The 16,165-nt window shown below is 50.9% G+C and overlaps 2 protein-coding genes across 3 annotated transcripts in view; both read right to left on the bottom strand.

Moving 5' to 3' along the window:
• ABHD12 (abhydrolase domain containing 12, lysophospholipase) overlaps positions 1-6,637 on the bottom strand; it is a 46,788-nt gene extending 40,151 nt beyond the window's left edge. Inside the window, exons 1-2 of one of the 2 annotated variants that reach the window (XM_052806662.1) lie at positions 6,376-6,391; positions 5,801-5,880 (exon numbers count right to left, since the gene is read on the bottom strand). In XM_052806662.1, the coding sequence (XP_052662622.1) occupies positions 5,801-5,859 (59 nt within the window). In that variant the 5' untranslated portion in view covers positions 5,860-5,880; positions 6,376-6,391. Of the gene's footprint in view, positions 1-5,800; positions 5,881-6,375 lie in introns of both variants that reach the window. The other variant, XM_052806661.1, reaches the window with a different exon arrangement.
• Positions 6,638-12,323: 5,686 nt separating this feature from the next.
• Positions 12,324-15,749, bottom strand: LOC128150418 (uncharacterized). Its single transcript, XM_052806587.1, has 3 exons — positions 15,647-15,749; positions 12,859-13,685; positions 12,324-12,503 (listed from the first exon to the last, which is right to left on the bottom strand). The coding sequence occupies exons 1-3, from the start codon at positions 15,747-15,749 to the stop codon at positions 12,324-12,326; spliced, it is 1,110 nt and encodes a 369-aa protein (XP_052662547.1).
• Between the last annotated feature and the right edge of the window lie 416 nt (positions 15,750-16,165).

Genomic DNA, 16,165 nt, shown 5'->3' with positions numbered 1-16,165 from the left:
ATGAAACAAGCAGAGGTCTGCAATTCATACAGCTCCGAGGTAGAAAAGGACTTTATAGGAATTACAAAGTAGTAGCAACTAGCAACACCGCAGTAATTATTAATTCAGGCATAAACCATTAAAGCAGAGCAACTGAACCCAGGGGCACACATGATGTCAGAAGTACGGCACCGCAATGAAATAAGGAGTCCAACACAAAACTCAGTCATAACTAGAGGGCAAACTGTCTTCAGTCTGAAGCAAGCCTGCCTGAGTGGAGTTCTCCATAAGAAATATGGGGACTTGAAAAAACTGCTCAGAGACTATGAGACTGTAGGAGCACGTAACACAGAGCAGGTGCAGCAGAAAAATGCTGTGCTCTACTACAGAAAATCCAGAGAGACTCATGGGAAAGTTGCATCCAAGGAAAGAAATTTTAGATCATACAGACAGGCCTGCAAGAGGATGCTAGAGTCTCAAGAGATGCTTGAGAGAGCAAACCATGCCCGTTTAACACAAAAACCAAAAAGTCAGTGATGAACATGGTGAAAGAAGATAGACTTTAACAGTAACACAGAGGCACAGAACTGTCAGCTACACATCAACACGATGGCCTCACAAATCAGTAAGTCCTTAAAAAGAAAGTATCCCAGATTAAAAAACCCACACTAATAAAACTAATAACTCCCCACATTGCAGGGAGTTTTGCAATTTTTGCTGAATCAATTATACATCTTTAAGAAAGAGGGGGGAGAAGATGAGCACAAGGAAAGAGAATTACAATGGCTGCAAAGGCTGAACAAATTGGGAAGATGATGCAGAGACTGAACACCTAATGCCCCAAACTGGTAACCTGGGAGCAATTCAGAGGCACTCATTTAGCCATAAGCTGCCAAAATGGCTGACAACGCATGAGACAAACCAGGATTTAGACACAGCCACTGAGTTCCCATTCATAAAACAAAAAGCCAGACACATGTGGAAGTAATTATACAATCCCATTTTTAACAGATCTGAGCAAAATATTACTGTGCATCCTCTTCAAGAGAATGGTAGCCAAAAAAAACCCCCACGCTACAAAAAAATCCCCACATAAAGCAAGCCGCTTTTACACATTTTACACAAATGAGGAACTGTATTCAACCTGTACTCACTATGGAAGAAAGCACAGGCAAGCGACTGGAAACCATTTCACAGCTCCTTTGTGAACTTTGCTCAAGAACAACTGAAATAGCAGCAGCTACCCAGCAGGAAGGTGGAATTGGTGAAAAAGCTGCATGACTGATGAAATGTCCCTATACAAGCAGTCCCCTTCCTCCTTGAAGAGCACTAACAAGGAACTAGTTTAACCTGAAGACAGCAATTAAGAGAGAAAATAGCACAAAACTCGCTTGGGAAAAAAAAATTCTTAAGGAAGATACTGATGAAAACTTGCAGGAGAACAATTCAAAGATTTGTCATCTCTGCTACAATGACCAGTCTGGAATAATCATAAAAGACTATGTGAATGCTTCTAGACAAAGTAACATCAGGAAAAAAGGGACTAAGCCTAGAGATATAAGGAGCGGAGGGAGGGGGGGAAACACAGATAATAGACATGGCTAAGTTTTCTGTCAGAGGAAATATACTGCTGCTTAAATCCAAAGAGACACAGGAAGGCATGAAGCACTTCAGCTGCTGGGGCAGGATGGCACTAAGGGTCACCACACATCACATTCGACACGCCTGGGCACACTCACTGTTCCAGGAAAATTCAGCTGCATCAGAGGGAAAGATACCAGCAGACTGCTGCAGCCTCTTCTCTTCAGCACCTCACTGTATTTTCATAGAATGCCCAGGAAAGGGTACCGTAAAAGCAACCTTCTGCCTTTCAAGAGAAAGCTGCACACAACGAACAAGAAGGCAATCATGGGTGACTACAGTGTAACTGAAATTACACCAAATTGTAATATATTCAGACAAAAAAGATCTAGCTTGTGGGATACGCAGGCTGGACAACCAGTGAAAGTGTGCCAAAAACACGCCTTGCGGGGACCTGTACCAGGAACAGGGGGCTGCTAAGAGCGAAGATAGCAGAGAGAACTGAAGAGGCAGCCTGAGGGACAGCAGGCTTCTCCAGCAACGCAGGAAGACAAAAGTATCGAGGTATACAGCTTACGCACACGGGATTTGCAGCTTTTCACTGCTTCACAGCATGAAGAGAGACAGAAACACATTTTAACATTTGCAGCACACAAGTGTTTGTAGGAGAATAGGGAATGGCAAAATCATACTTCAGGTCTATAGTCTGACTATTGACTGGGATTAATGAGGCACAGGTAAGGACTAGGTCACAGAAGTGAAGGGTAATATACATGTGACCCTTTGCCACAAGGATCAGGGTTCAGCAGAAATGAAATAGGAGAATTTGCTTTGATGTCAATGCCAGTATTAAGCTCACTTGATTTTCTTTATTCTCTGTGCTCCCACATAAATGTTTTCTATACCTAAGGCTGCTCAAATGCATTTCCTCAGAACATCAGAGCCACTGACCACAAAAAAAAGTCAGAGCAACTACCCAAAACACAATGCTACCTTAATAACCATCTAGCACTTAAACACCGCCACCTGGAAAATGCATCATAACACAAATATTAGAGGAATGGCCATCCACACAAAACACGCATACCAGGAAAGCCAAGCACTGCATGCTGCTTCTTTAGTACTGCATTACTGCATTTAATACATTTCAGACAAAACATCTCCATTCCTTTAAAAAAACAAATCGTTCACAGATTTTTAATGTAGCTACTGGTAAAGTTCTTGGATAACCACCATATTGTATTTTACTGCTACCTATGGAAGAAAAACAGAAATACCTATCTTTGTTCCTTTCTGTTTGTAAACCACTTAAGAAAAGCCACAGCAACTACAGTACGCACTAGCTGAAGCCACATGAATCTTATTTATCAGATACCCATCCCCGTTATACGTATGTGCACACACACACACTTTCCGTAACAGAGTAGCTTAAACGCACAGCCACCTCTTCAGAATGAGTTTCAGCTCCTGGATGAATGAACACAGTGTGATGATATGACTGAACCAAAACAGAGGGACAAATACAGTGCCAGTAAAATTCAAAAATACTGCTGCAAGAATAAGCTGCTGCTGCTGGTAAGTCAATACTGTATTCTACAAACATCACTTACATTTACAGTTATGGTGCTATTTATTTCCTTTGCTGAGGAACTAGACGTGACCAGAAACAGCCTTGCTGGGGAAGTGCACACACAAGCCCTGCTGCTGCTCTACAGCCCTGGTCACTGCTGCAATTACAAACATCGCTGCCTCTGCAGTCCCCCGTGCTCTGGACCCACGGGATCTGCCACATGATCAGCCCTTGGCTGCAGAACTATGCAGCCACTTCAGGCTACTGTGGGGTCGGTTTGCTTTTCTAATCAGCGGTTTGTATCATTTACAAAGAAAAGATGGAAACCCACATACTAAAGCTGAACATATGTGCGGTTTTCCCAAGTCTGCAGAGAGACTAAATAACAGCAGTATGAAATGCAGACAGCCCCACTTCCCCTGAACACAGAATTTACAGCCACCAGAAGTGCTGATTTTAACTATTTCATCAATAAGCATACTGCTAAGAATAGTTTGTTGTGGTACAAATCCCCAGTTCCAGCTATTATGCCACCTCCACCATCCCAGCAACCTTGCAGCAGAGTTTTCACCTCCTTACAGTTTCTGCGAGCTGTGGAGTAAAACTGATCTAACATGCTGAAAACAACACCACAATCAAACACTGATTTTATACCCAGTAGTATAAGGAATGCTGCAATAACAGCATGACTTTGCATGTTAAAATGAGAATCTAAATGCTCATACAGCAACTTGTTAGCCACATAACTAGCCACAGTCGGGGTGCCCCGCAACGGAGGTCCACTGTATATGTACCCTCCTCACGTTCTTCCTTAAAACACCCACTGCTGTCCGCTGCCAAAGGTGGGATACGGAGCTAGAAAGCTGTCTGACCTGACTCAGGGTGGTTGTTCTGGACAACAACCTTATCTCTGGGCATCACACCTTCTTCTGCCTGGACCTCTCATTCCTGCATGCTCAGATTCACACTTCAGCAGTGTATTTGTTACCCTGTAGAAAATCTAACTGGAGCGTATTGGCAGACCCAGACATCTTGCCTGCAAACCACTGTCTGAAGGCTCACAAGGGGAAGAAGGTAAAGGGGGTCCATTGAAAGTCAGTAAGAAAGGCAGACAACGCAATCCAGGACAGCAGAAAAGAAAAAATAACAGAAGTACAGAAGAGAGCAATTGTTCTGCTTTGCACTTTTACTCAGTTACAAACACACACCATTTTGGCAACACTGCACAGGATGATCTACAGGACTCAAAAAAAAAAAAAAATTTGAGATGTGGAAAAGGGAAAGTGAGTTCCAAACAAACAAGACTTTCCTACAGTGTCAAGAGTTTAACAAACACTGCTGTATGGAATACAGCACCTGATCCAAAAAGAAGAAGAAGAAGAAGAAAAAAAAAAAAAAAAGAAAACGCCCAAAACGCCAGGACTTCAAGGACTTCCGAAATAGGCTTCAAAGGCTCAACACGGAGGAAAGTGAGGAAAATTTTCCTGCTGACCATTTTAAAATGCGCAGATGGAGAAATAAATACAAGAAAACTTTCCACAGATGAGATGTGTTTTCTCTGCTTTTAGTTTGGCCTTTACAATACTGCGTATCTAACAGCTGTGCTATGTCTGGTTTCCACAAAGTACCTGCCTGTCAGACCAAGCCAACAGCCTGTGCTGTGTGCTCTTAGGGCTTGCTCAATGCTCATCACTGAAGGAGCATTTCCACTTCAGTAAAAAGTACTTGAATGCCATTCATAATGTTGAAGAAGCTAATAAGTCATCATTTGGTTACCACTGGTCTTAGAAGTTATCCACTCGGACAAATGGAGTAAATCTGCTGAATTTTTAAATGTTATAAAAGCAGAGCTCTGACAGACTCTGATCTATTGCACAGTCACTGAAATGGAGAGATCAACCCAACGCCATTTTCAATTACCAAAAGCTTGTCATAACAGGAACAGAGCGCTGACAACATCCCAAAGGTTTACCTCCAGGGCACAAAATTGAATAGCTATTACCCAATAAAAGAAATAACATTAAAGCCTCTGTCTTTAAACATGACAAAAATACATGTCATGAACAGGAAAAAGTTATTTTCAAATGTTAATTTTGCTTATGAGAACCGAAAAATTCTCAGAAAATTTACCAGAGAAACAGCCACGTTGGCTCGTTTTCTAGAAATCCACTGATAAGCACTTTTTTTTTTTTTTTAACAGGCTGCTGTATTCCTGAAGCACAGCAATTTGGCTTCAGCTACCCAAACCACACAGCTATTTTGACCATTAAATATTCTTCACACTTACAAAACGCCATCAGAGAAAAGCACTATACTGCTGTAGATGAAACTAAAAGGCTCTTTTCCTCCCCAGCCTTCTACAACTGTGAGTCCGTCTTCATTGTATATTACATCCGCCTGAAATCTTGCACGAAGAAGGTTCCAGCTTGTAAGCAGCTTCTATTGTTACAGATTTTCTTTTTTATATAGAGGAACACAAACATTTTCCCAGCATAAATCTGTGCAAAATGTTTTAAATGTTAACACAGCTAGCAAAAAGCCACAGCTAAACTCTTTTTAATGGAGTCACGCATATAAGCTTCTCCTACCGACACCTAAATCCAATTAATTTATAGGAAAGAGATCACTTTGACAGGCACTGGCTTTTTCCAAAAAGAAAAGGCATCCTACCTGCAGGCCCCTGCTCCTCCACATACACTCTCTGAAGGAAAGGATTTTGTGCTAGCCATGTTTTTCGGGCAAACGCCTGCCTGTACCAAAGGGGGCTGGATGAAGCAACGCTCAGGTATTAAAAAAAAAAAATCAAATCCTGCCAGCCTTTGCTGGCCAGACCCGGGTCTGCAGGACCCACTACCACCCCGTTCTCTAATTAGTTATTTGTACCGAGAACTCGAAAGCATCCGAGGGGACGGCACCTGCTCACCCGGCACACAAAACCCAGGGAAGTGCAACCCAGGTGGGAAACATCCTGAATTCCCACGTACCTCCCTGCCCCCCGGGAAAAGCCCTTTCCCTCTCCTTGCAAAACACAGCCCCGCCACCGGGCTGAGGAGGTGCCCGAGGCCCCGCTCCCGGGCAGGCTCCCGGTGAGGAGAGGGGCGGGAAGACGGTGCTGCGGCCGCAGGCCCCGCGGGTGGCAGAGAGGCCGAGACCGGGGGGGATCTCTTCAGCCCGGGCCGGTGGGCTCGGCAGGGGCTGAGGGATAACAAAGCCCGGCGTAGGGACGCCCCGACGGCGGCCCTCACCTGCCCAGCGGTCGCTTCATGCCCGCGTCGACGTCGGCGGCGGCGGCGGCGGGCAGGCGCAGGCTGTGCCTCAGGCTGCAGCCCTTGTCAAGGGGCGCGGGAGCGGCGGCGGCACGCTCATGCTCCACCGTGACCGACTCGTTGCGTTTCCTCATGCCGGGGCGGCGGCGGGCCGGGGCGGCGGAGACGGCAGAAGCGACACCGCGCACTGCCGCCGCTCGCCCTGCGCCGCGCTCAGCGCCGCACCACGCCCCGCCCCGCCAAGCCCCGCCTACCGGCGCTCCCCTCGCGAGGAAAGGCGGCGCTTGCCAGCACTTCGGCGGGAGCGCGGCGCCATCTTTAGTGCGGGCAAAAGCGCCGGCCGCCATTTTGTTGGCGGCCGCAGGCGGGGACTCGAGGCGCGGGCGAGGGGTGGTGGTGTGGCGGATGGGGGGGGGGAATAATGTCTGTGGGCGGCACGTTCGGCTTCAGGCCCTGGGTGCCCCTCTCTCCTGGGCTTGGGAGAGGTGGTGGTGCGAGGAGATGACCCCTGAGGGCTTTGGGAGTGAAGGGGCACAATGGGTGCGGAGCGCAGGGGGAGGCAGGGGCAGGTGAGAGTTTGCAAGGCCTTGTCCTTAAGTGTGAGGTGACGTGCTGGTGCGTGTCCCAGCACAGGGACCTGGGAGAGATCCCCTCTGGTGTTGTGGAAGCCTGCGGGTGACTGGAAGTGTTGGTACCCCAGCACCTGGAATGGACACGCGGCTTGCCGAGCTGCCACTCGCAAGGGGCAGTGGTGGGGATGAGGCTGGCATCGTTAAAACTGCTTCTGCCTGAAGCGTTGGTGGGACACGTGGAAACACGGGCAGTTGTGAATCAAAGAACACCACCTGGTCTGCATGGGCCTGGAGGGGCTGTGAGACCCTGCCGAGGACTAGGGGCTAAGCTAGCCTGAGCATGGAGGAATGGCATAGTTGGTACAGGGATGCGGAGAAAGGCAAAACTAGCAGTAGCCCTGACTGTTAGACTCAGCAGTGAGGACAGGAGTGAAGCACTGAGACGACACAGATAATCATAGCCTTGGTCCGTGAACAGTCAAGAGATCTCACCTTCTACTATCTTGTCTTCCAAAACTTTCTCTGAAGCAAAAGGCAGCTATATCAAAGTTTTGCATGTGACTGCCCCTCTCCCATTTGCTCTGTAGCCTTCTGGGGAGGTTATGATACCACTTTGGAAAGCACGTCCTCATCTGCTGATCTCTACAGACACACACGCGCAGGCAAGGCTAACTTGCTATAGAGCTTCCCCAGCAGTGTGGGGATTCTGCAGTGGAAACAAGTGGTGGCAAATAAAAAACAAATAAAACATCCCCTCCAGTATCAGCAATAGCTGGTGACTGCACTGTCCGTACCATTGGGGAGCAGGATAGCAATGCACTGCAGAAAGCAGCCATGCTCATGTGTTCTGTCTCCCACTGCTGCTGCTGGGTTGATCTATCGGGGTACCTTCTGTGTTCCTGTAAAGTGAAAAAGTGAAGCAATTCCTAGAAAATGGCTCTTGGGACAAGTGATCTCGGCTGTCTTGCATCCATTTCTTCTGACTTGCTGCTGACTGATCCTGTACCTGATGGAACATGGAGATTCAAGAGAAATACATGAGTGAATTAATCCCAGGAGCAAAGACAAGGCAGGAAAAAAAGGAGGAAGCAATTGTTAAAATACAAGCCTCAACTACCTCAGCAGTTACGTGTAGCTAGCAGAAAGTACCGTGTAATGTACTGATACATGCTTTGTCATGTTTCTGGAAGCTTCTCCTAACATTTGAGACCTTTTAGAGATTTTCCCTTGACCAGATCATAATTGCTGAAATTTCCAGCCAGTCTTTTGGAAAGATTGGTTGTTCTCTGGCATGCTTTGAACAGCAAAGGAGAGTGTTCTTGTCCCTCTGATTTTATTTCGTTTCCTACATCTCATTGGGAAGACTGAATGCTGCAATTGGGGATTGTTAGCCATGCGTTAGGAGCTTTGCCTGGTGGCAACATTTCATGAGTGGTGTTCACTCCAAAAGCAGGCTCTGCAAAGGCTGTATGGGGCTCTTTGGGAGTGGCAGTGCAGTCCTGTGAAGAGGGAATTGCAAGCTGCCCAACAGGCTTTGATACAAGGGGAATGGATGCAGGTGTCATAAATCCTCTGAGATGCCTCTGGGTGCAGTTTATTGCTGAGAAGGACAACTTAGGAAAATTACTTGAAAGTCTGTCTTTGTGGCATGGGTCTTAATACCAGTTGGCTTTTTCTCTGGGCTAGAAAGAAGATAAGCAAGTATTTTCTTGTGGCAACCTTAAACTATTCTCAGCATTTCTAAAAGCTTCTCTTCCTTAACTATGTGTGAGTATAAACAGGTGCTTGTTTGGTCTCTCCCATCATATCAGATGTTTAAGATTCAGAAATCACCACATCTTTTTTTTTTTTTTTTTAGTGTAATGTCCTCTGTGCTGCTAGTAGATAATTTATAGAATATGAAGAGATTCTCCCATGTGGGATCAGTACTTGCCCTTCTTACCTATTGAAAGAGATGAGTAGTGCCTCAGAAATTTGCCCACTCACAGAAATCAGTGCATAACATCCATTCTGAATTCCAAATTAACCCCAAATGCCATGGTTGAATTCTGGTGGACTTGATAGGAGTTTGTTGAGACAAGGGTCCGCTACAAACTGTACTTCTGCTGCTGTTACAGGCAAACCACGGTGAAATTCTACCATCTGCGGTCACCAAATACTTCATCTGAACAATGCAAAACAGCTTAGGGCATGTGCTGCCACAGGATTTCTTAGCAGCCAGTAACTCCATGTGGTTCTACAAAGAGAGCATGTACAGGAAGAACAGGAAAATCCAGTCAGAGTAAACGTCGGGAAAGAATTTGAGATTTCTTAGCTCAAGGCATGAACAAAGATTATGGTAGAGCAGTAGTAGAAACTATCCCTGTGGGCAAGGACATGTTCCATAGGGTTTCTGTATGTCCAGAATGATCTGGAAGAGGTCTGGAGACAGGCCATGAGGCAAGGACACAGCCTGCTGGACTGCACTAATGACAATCTCCTCCTCACTCTGTATTCTCCAGAGGCAGCCGCACCTGAACTCACCTGCCTGGCCTGGAGATGTGGAAGATAGATGGAAAGCAAAGGACAGCAAGTGAGCACAGATCCTAAGTAACATTATCAAAGGAAGGGATGAGAGCTGTATTTCGCTGTGGATGAGGTCAGCCAAGTCTCCCCAAAGGACAGAATCCAGAGCAGGAGATGCTGAAGGAACCCCGAAAAGCCAGGAGAAAGTACTGGTTAGGAAGCCACTGGGAGATAACTCTCTGGAGAGCACAAAGATATTCAAAGCAGCAGAGAAATCAGAAAAGGGCAGGGCCACCTCCTTTGAGGAGGTGCTTGAAAGGGGCGCAAAAGCCAAGGAGAGGTGACACAGGGCAGAGCAGAAGGAGACTGCACCCTGCTGAGGAAGGCAGCAGTACCTCTGGAAATGCAGAGAGGCCTGCTAGGAGGACAGCTACCCACATCTTTCTGTTCCTCAAACTGCTCCTCTCTGACAGGACAAAGAGGGAAACCTGATGCTACAAGCTTTCCCTAGCCACCGATTGCAGCACAAATTCTATAGCTCAAGTTGGTGGCACTGTGTTTGTGCTTGATGGGCAGCGCAGGACTCTCCGGTGGGTTGAGCGCTCCTCCAGCTGCTGCCTTTGCAGCACAGCACCACGGGCTTCTTCATTCTGCTTACCCAGCTGTCCCCAGGTTGGACCATGTAGAGGAAATTATGGAGAGTCCAGATGGAGGGGACTGTAGAGCCATCCTTCCATGCTGACTTCCTGAAGGCAGGAAAATCCAGGTTACTAAGGGTAGAGCCAACTTTGGAAAAGTCTGTCACGCAGTGCTCCTAATGACTCAGACAAGTGTCTGCTGCTGGTGTTTCCAAGTCAGCACAACCTGCTGCCTGCTACCTGCTAGTTTTCCTAGTCAGCAGTAGACACAGAGCTGACTGAAGCCAGCGGAGCTGGACAGAGTTTCACTGTGTGCTAGTGCTCCAGTTTGCTATGCAGGGGCTGAGCCAAGCCTCTCCAGCAAAGCTAGAGTGCTTCCACCACTCTCCTGATCCATCCTTGGCTGTAGCTAAGCCGGTTTCTGAAAGCCCCATGTTGAAATGAGTAGTGCTTTTTAGATTACACATTGTCAGTTAAGAAGTAAAGCATCTGGGAAGCATTTCTACTCACTTGCCTGCCCGGGCAATTATTCACTAGTGTGTCTGAAGGTGTCCAAAAGCCATCTCTCCACAATTTTCTCCATGCTGGCCATCTGGCTGACATGCCAGTGGCAGTGGTCAGTGACAGATGGTCACGAGGTGCAGGGATGTCATTCAGACACCTTTTTGCTCACCTCAGTTTTCTGTGAACCTCCTCCAGATGCTGTAGATCTGGTGACGTCATCTCCGGGAATTCAAGAGGCCATGCAGAATCAGAGTGGTTTGGGTTGGCAAGGACCTTAAAGATCATCTAGTCCAAACTCTCTGCCATGGGCAGGGACATCTTTCACTCGATCCAGTTGCTCTAAGCCTTGTCCAGACTGACTTTGAACACTTCCAGTGATGGGGCATCCACAGCTTCTCTGGGAAACCTGCTCCAGGGGCCACTATTCTTTCTCCTCTTCATTAATGACCTGGATCATGGGTCAGAGTGCACCCTCAGCGAGTTTGCAGATGATCAAAAACTGCAAGGAGCGGCTGATACAGGTTGTGCAGCTGTTCGGAGGTGACCAGCTAGGCTGGAGAAATGAGCCTCATGAAGTTCAACAAAGGGATGTGCAAAGTTCTGCACGTGGGGAGGGTAAACCCCAGGCACCAGTGCATGCTGGAGGTATGACAACTGGCCAGCCATGGCCTTGAAACTTTCTGGCCTTTGCTGCCTTCAGGAATTGCAGGCCCCTGAGGCCAGAGGGAGTGCCTGGGGTGAGGAAGAGTTCCCCTTGGGAAGGGAGAACCAGTCTGAGGAACAAATGGGACAAACACAAGTCCCTGGGAGCAGATCCTGGAGTGCTGAGAGAGCTGGCTGAAGTCCTTCCAAGACCACTCCCCATCACCTATGGCCATCATTATTTATGGCCACGGTGATGGGGAGAGGTTCCTGGGGACTGACAGAAAGCAAGTGTTGCTGCTGTCTTCAAGGAGGGCAAGCAGGAGGATGCAGGGAACAGGCCTGTACAGGCCAGCCAGTCTCACCTTGGTCCTTGGGAAGGTGATGGAGCAAGGAATCCTGGAAACTATTTCCAGACACATGGAGGACAAGGTGGCCATCGGGAGTAGTAGATCACCTTTGATGGGTAGATGGCTTTATGAAGGGGAGATAATGCTGAAGCAACCTGATACAGTATATGTCAGAGGCTGACCAACCAGCTGGAAAGCAACATGGCAGAGAAGGCCCTGGAGGTCTCCTGGTGGACACCAAGTTGGACATGAGGCAGCAGTGCACCCTTGGGGCAACAAAGACCGAAAGTCTCCTGGGCTGCATTAGGGGGAATGTTGCCAGTGGGTAGAGGGAGATGATCCTTCCCCTCTCCTCAGCCCTGGTGAGGCCAGCCCCAGAGCACTGTGTCCAGTTCTGGGCCGCCCAGTACAAGAGAGACATGGACATACTGGAGCAAGTGCTGTGAAGGGCCACAAAGATGACAAAGGGACTGGAGAAACGGTCCTGGGAGGCTGGGGATGGCTCTGCTCATGGTGGGAACCTTCATATTCCTGGGGCCTGGCAGCTCCCACAGTCACAGAGGGGCTTTGAATGGAGAGATGTCCCCAGACAGGGAGGCTGCTTTGTGGGCTGGAGGGTGATGCCACCATGAATTGGGGGAGGTCCCTTGCAGGGGCTCTCCATGATGGGAGCTCTGCCAGGAAAGAGGGAGCCAAGAGAGGGTACAAGGCTTTTATTAGCAGCTCCCTGAAGTCAAGGGGGCCCCAAAACTGCATGGGATTTCCGAGTGCTTGGCGACCTCGGTGCCCGAGGGCCGGTGGCCCAGGGACAGGAACCAAGAGACCCAGTGGGTCCGGAGCAGCTTGGCGGCTGAGAGGCGCTGGCAGGCAGGGCACAGCAGGCGCAAGATCACCTCCTGGGGGGACGCGGGGGTCAGGGTGAGGCCTGGGGGAAGCCCATCATCTTGGAGACCCCTGCACACTCCCACCCCAACGTCCCTTGCCCCTGGTGCCCCAGCTGCCCCCAGTGCTCCTCAATGTCCCGTAGCTCCTCTACTGCACCCATGGCCCCTGCAGTGCCCTCCAGCTCTCCCCCTGATGACACCTAGCTGCCCTCCACATCCCCCCCATGGCCCTAGCTCCCCCTTAATGCTTCCTAGGCACCCCCCAAAGCCCCATAGGTGCCCCCCCCCATTCCCCTGACCCCTGTCTTCTGTTCTCCCACCCCCCAATGCCCTTCCAGTGCCCCCCAGCTGCCCTCAGCCCTCCCACCTTGCAATCCTGGGGCAGGGGCTGCCTTTGGGGGAAGACAGGGGGCCGCTGGGTCTGGCACAGCAGGTTGGTGGCATCGAAAGGCATGCAGCCCAGGAGCAGGGCATAGAGGATGACCCCGGGGCTCCAGGTGTCTGCCAGGAAGGGATTGTAGGGCTGCTCCTGCAGAATCTCGGTCCAGGCGTAAGCATAGGAACCGCAGAAGGTCTGGCTCAGCACTGCCTTGGCGGGCAGCCCCATATGTTGGGAGGCCCCGAGGGACTCCCCACTGGCATCCTGCAGGGCTACCCTCCTGGAGAAGCTGGAGATGGAGACTTCACGTTGTCCTCGCTGTCCAGGAGAAGGTTTTCCACCTTCAAGTCCCTGCGGTGGAGAGGCAGCACATGCTGGGGGCAGGCAGGGGCGGATGGCAGCTGTGGGGAGGGGGAGCTCAGGGGCCAAGGAGGGAGCTGTGGGTAGATGAGGGGTCGGGGGCTCCTCTGGGAGGAGGAGGGCTTGGACTGGGAGCTGTGGGGCAGGCGGCCATGTAGAGGGAAGGTAGGTAAGGGTGCGGTGTGGCAGGCAGAGGTGTGGAGACCAAGAGAGGCTTCCAGGAGGCCCTTCATTGCCTGGGCTGGGGGGAATGATCCTCCAGGCAGCATGGCCGGGGCCCTGCAGACCCCTCACTGCCTCGGGGAGCTCTGTCCCCAGCTGCCAGAGCGGGGACCCTGTGCCCCCACCACGCTCACCCACCGGTGGATGATGGCCCTGCTGCGCAGGTAGGGCAGAGCGAGGAGCAGCTGCGAGAACCAGAGCCCTGCCTGTCCCTGGGAGCAGGGTTCTTGGCTCTGCAACCGCTCCAGGATGCTCCCTGAGGAGCTAGAAGCCCGGCTTTATCTCCGTGCCTTGCTATAGCGTGACAGCACAAGCCCTTCAAGACCTGTGGGCAGCAGGGGCTTGACGTGGGACAGGCCTGCCCCCCTCTGGCCCCCTCTTGCCTTGCACCCCCGCTCCTTTTGCCCACCAATGCTCTCCTCTAACCCTCGGCAGTTCCCCACAAAGTGCCCACCACAGCTGCTATCCTCCTGGAGCTCCCACCGCCAATAGCTCCCTGCCCCTCTGAATCTCTGCCCATTGCCCCCCGGTGCCCCCAATGCCCTTCTACCCCAGGGACTCCCCCTGCCCCTTCAACTCCTCCAATGCCCCTGCCCTGTTAAGCCTCCCAGTAGCACCACTGCCTATGAAGCTCTCCAAAGGGTGCTCCCTCTTAGCCCCTGATGCCCCAAGGCCCCTCCGATGCCCCCCCTCCCTTTGCCCCGCAGCATTTCATGATGCTCAGGGGGCCCCCCCCACTCGCCCTGCCTGCATCTGATGGGACAGGAGCTTCCTGAAGTCTTCCTCCAGCACCTGGAGGTTTTCTAGTGAAACCCCTTCCAGAGCTGTTCGGAAAGCTTGGAAAACTACAGTTTTGCTCTTTTCAACACTCCCTGCTCTGGGGAAGCACATCCTTCACAACCAAGACTAGGCTGGAAATTGAGACTGGCACGAGGTGGGTCTCGCTGCTCATGTGCTTGCACTAGGTGTGCCGGGCTCCTGCTGGAAAAGGCAGCTGCTGGGCAGCTGAGGCAGCAGGATCCAAGTCCTCTGCTGGCGGGTGTCGTGGTTTAACCCCCAGCCAGCAACTAAGCACCCCACAGCCGCTCACTCAGCTCCCTCACAGTGGAATAGGGGAGAGAATCAGAAGGGTAAAAGTGAGAAAACTCATGGGCTGAGATAAGGACAGTTTAACAGATAAAACAAAAGCCACATGTGCAAGCAAAGCAAAACAAGGAATTCATTCACCACTTCCCATTGGCAGGCAGGCGTTCAGCCATCTCCAGGACAGCGTAATGGTGACTTGGGAAGACAAACGCCATCACTCCGAACATCACCCCCCTTCCTTCTTCTTCCCCCAGCTTTATATGCTGAGCATTACATCCTATGGTCTGGAATATCCCTTGGGTCAGTTGGGGTCAGCTGTCCCGGCTGTGTCCCCTCCCAACTTCTTGTGCCCCCCCAGCCTGCTCGCTGGTGGGGTGGGGTGAGAAGCAGAAAAGGCCTTGGCTCCATGTAAGCACCACTCAGCAATAACTAAAATATCTCTGCCTTATATCAGCACTGTTTTCAGCACAAATCCAAAACATAGCCCCATACTAGCTACTATGAAGAAAATTAACTCTATCCCAGCCAAAACCAGCACAGCAGGTTCAGGAAAATTAGGCCCAAACACCAGCTGCTTGGCATTAGGAGGAATTCAGGGGCCAAATAGCAGCTTGGTGAAGCTGAGCTCCTCCAGGACCAGTCGCCAGAGGAACTGCAAGGAAAGCCAATCCAGAACTCGATGTGACAACTTAGGAGAGGAAATGGTGATAGCTGTGAACTCTTCAAGCAAGTGGCTTTTATGTGCTCACACTGGAGCACTGCCCTGCTCACAAGCACCCAGATGGTTGTGCTGGTGCTCTGGCCAGGGTCACTCGTGCATGACACGGGAGAGGGACAACAGCAACCAGGGCCTTGCTCTGTTCCAGGGGAACCTCTTGAGTGCTGATGGCTGTCAAGCCAACGAGGATAAGCATGCTGGCAAGCTTTTGGACTGACCTTAGACCCTCTAGGCATCATGAGCCCTAACAAGGCAGCCCTTTGCCAGCAGGTCCTGCTCAGTTCAGGTCCATGAACTTGAGGGCAGCTTGCTGCCTGCTGGTTGCTTTTCCCGACGTTGAACCCCAGCTTGAAGGCAATGTCTGCAGGCTGCTGGAGGCTGTCCTCCTACTGCGAGGATGCAGGGCCATCTGCCAGCAAGTTGTCCCAAGTTGCCCCATGCAATCAGGGAAGCGTCCTGGGACCCGCGTCCCAGGAACAGCCTTCTCCATCATCAGCGGGGGCACTGCGCTGGCTGTGCTGGGCCTTGCAGTGCTTCCACACGCGCATTACCATCCACCCTTGGTTCCATCCATCCACCAGCTTGCGCCGACACCGTTATTTCCACCAACAGCCTCCCCAAAGCCGTGCCTCCAAGCACCAACAAGCACCTGCCCCGCAAAGCTGGGGCACAGCCCCTGGGGCCAGCTCAGGCTGTCGGGGCTCTTCCTCCCCAAGGGAGAGCTACGCAGGAGAACGAACCCCGCCGCTTTTACTCCCGCCCTCCCGGAGGCATGTGCGCGCAGCAAGGACCCGGGAGCCCCGGGCAGCTCCTCGGCGCCTCCCCGCTGTGGCCGGGTGCCTGCCAGCACCGAGGCTCCCGTGGAGATCTGCCCCTACTCGCATGCCCCTAAAGCCGCTTCCCTGTGGG

The sequence above is a fragment of the Harpia harpyja genome, chromosome 13 (assembly GCF_026419915.1).
Source record: "Harpia harpyja isolate bHarHar1 chromosome 13, bHarHar1 primary haplotype, whole genome shotgun sequence".
NCBI lineage: Eukaryota > Metazoa > Chordata > Aves > Accipitriformes > Accipitridae > Harpia > Harpia harpyja.
Note: the sequence above shows the minus strand (reverse complement) of the source record. Positions and strands in the feature narration are given on the sequence as shown.

Coding starts and splice junctions, on each gene's coding strand:
- LOC128150418 (XM_052806587.1), bottom strand. CDS start 15,749: ATGATGGAGAAGGCTGTTCCTGGGACGCGGGTCCCAGGACGCTTCCCT. Junction 13,686..15,646: donor GATGGCCCTGCATCCTCGCA/GTAGGAGGACAG, acceptor GAGCGGTTGCAG/AGCCAAGAACCCTGCTCCCA. Junction 12,504..12,858: donor CCCTGCCCCAGGATTGCAAG/GTGGGAGGGCTG, acceptor GCGTCCCCCCAG/GAGGTGATCTTGCGCCTGCT.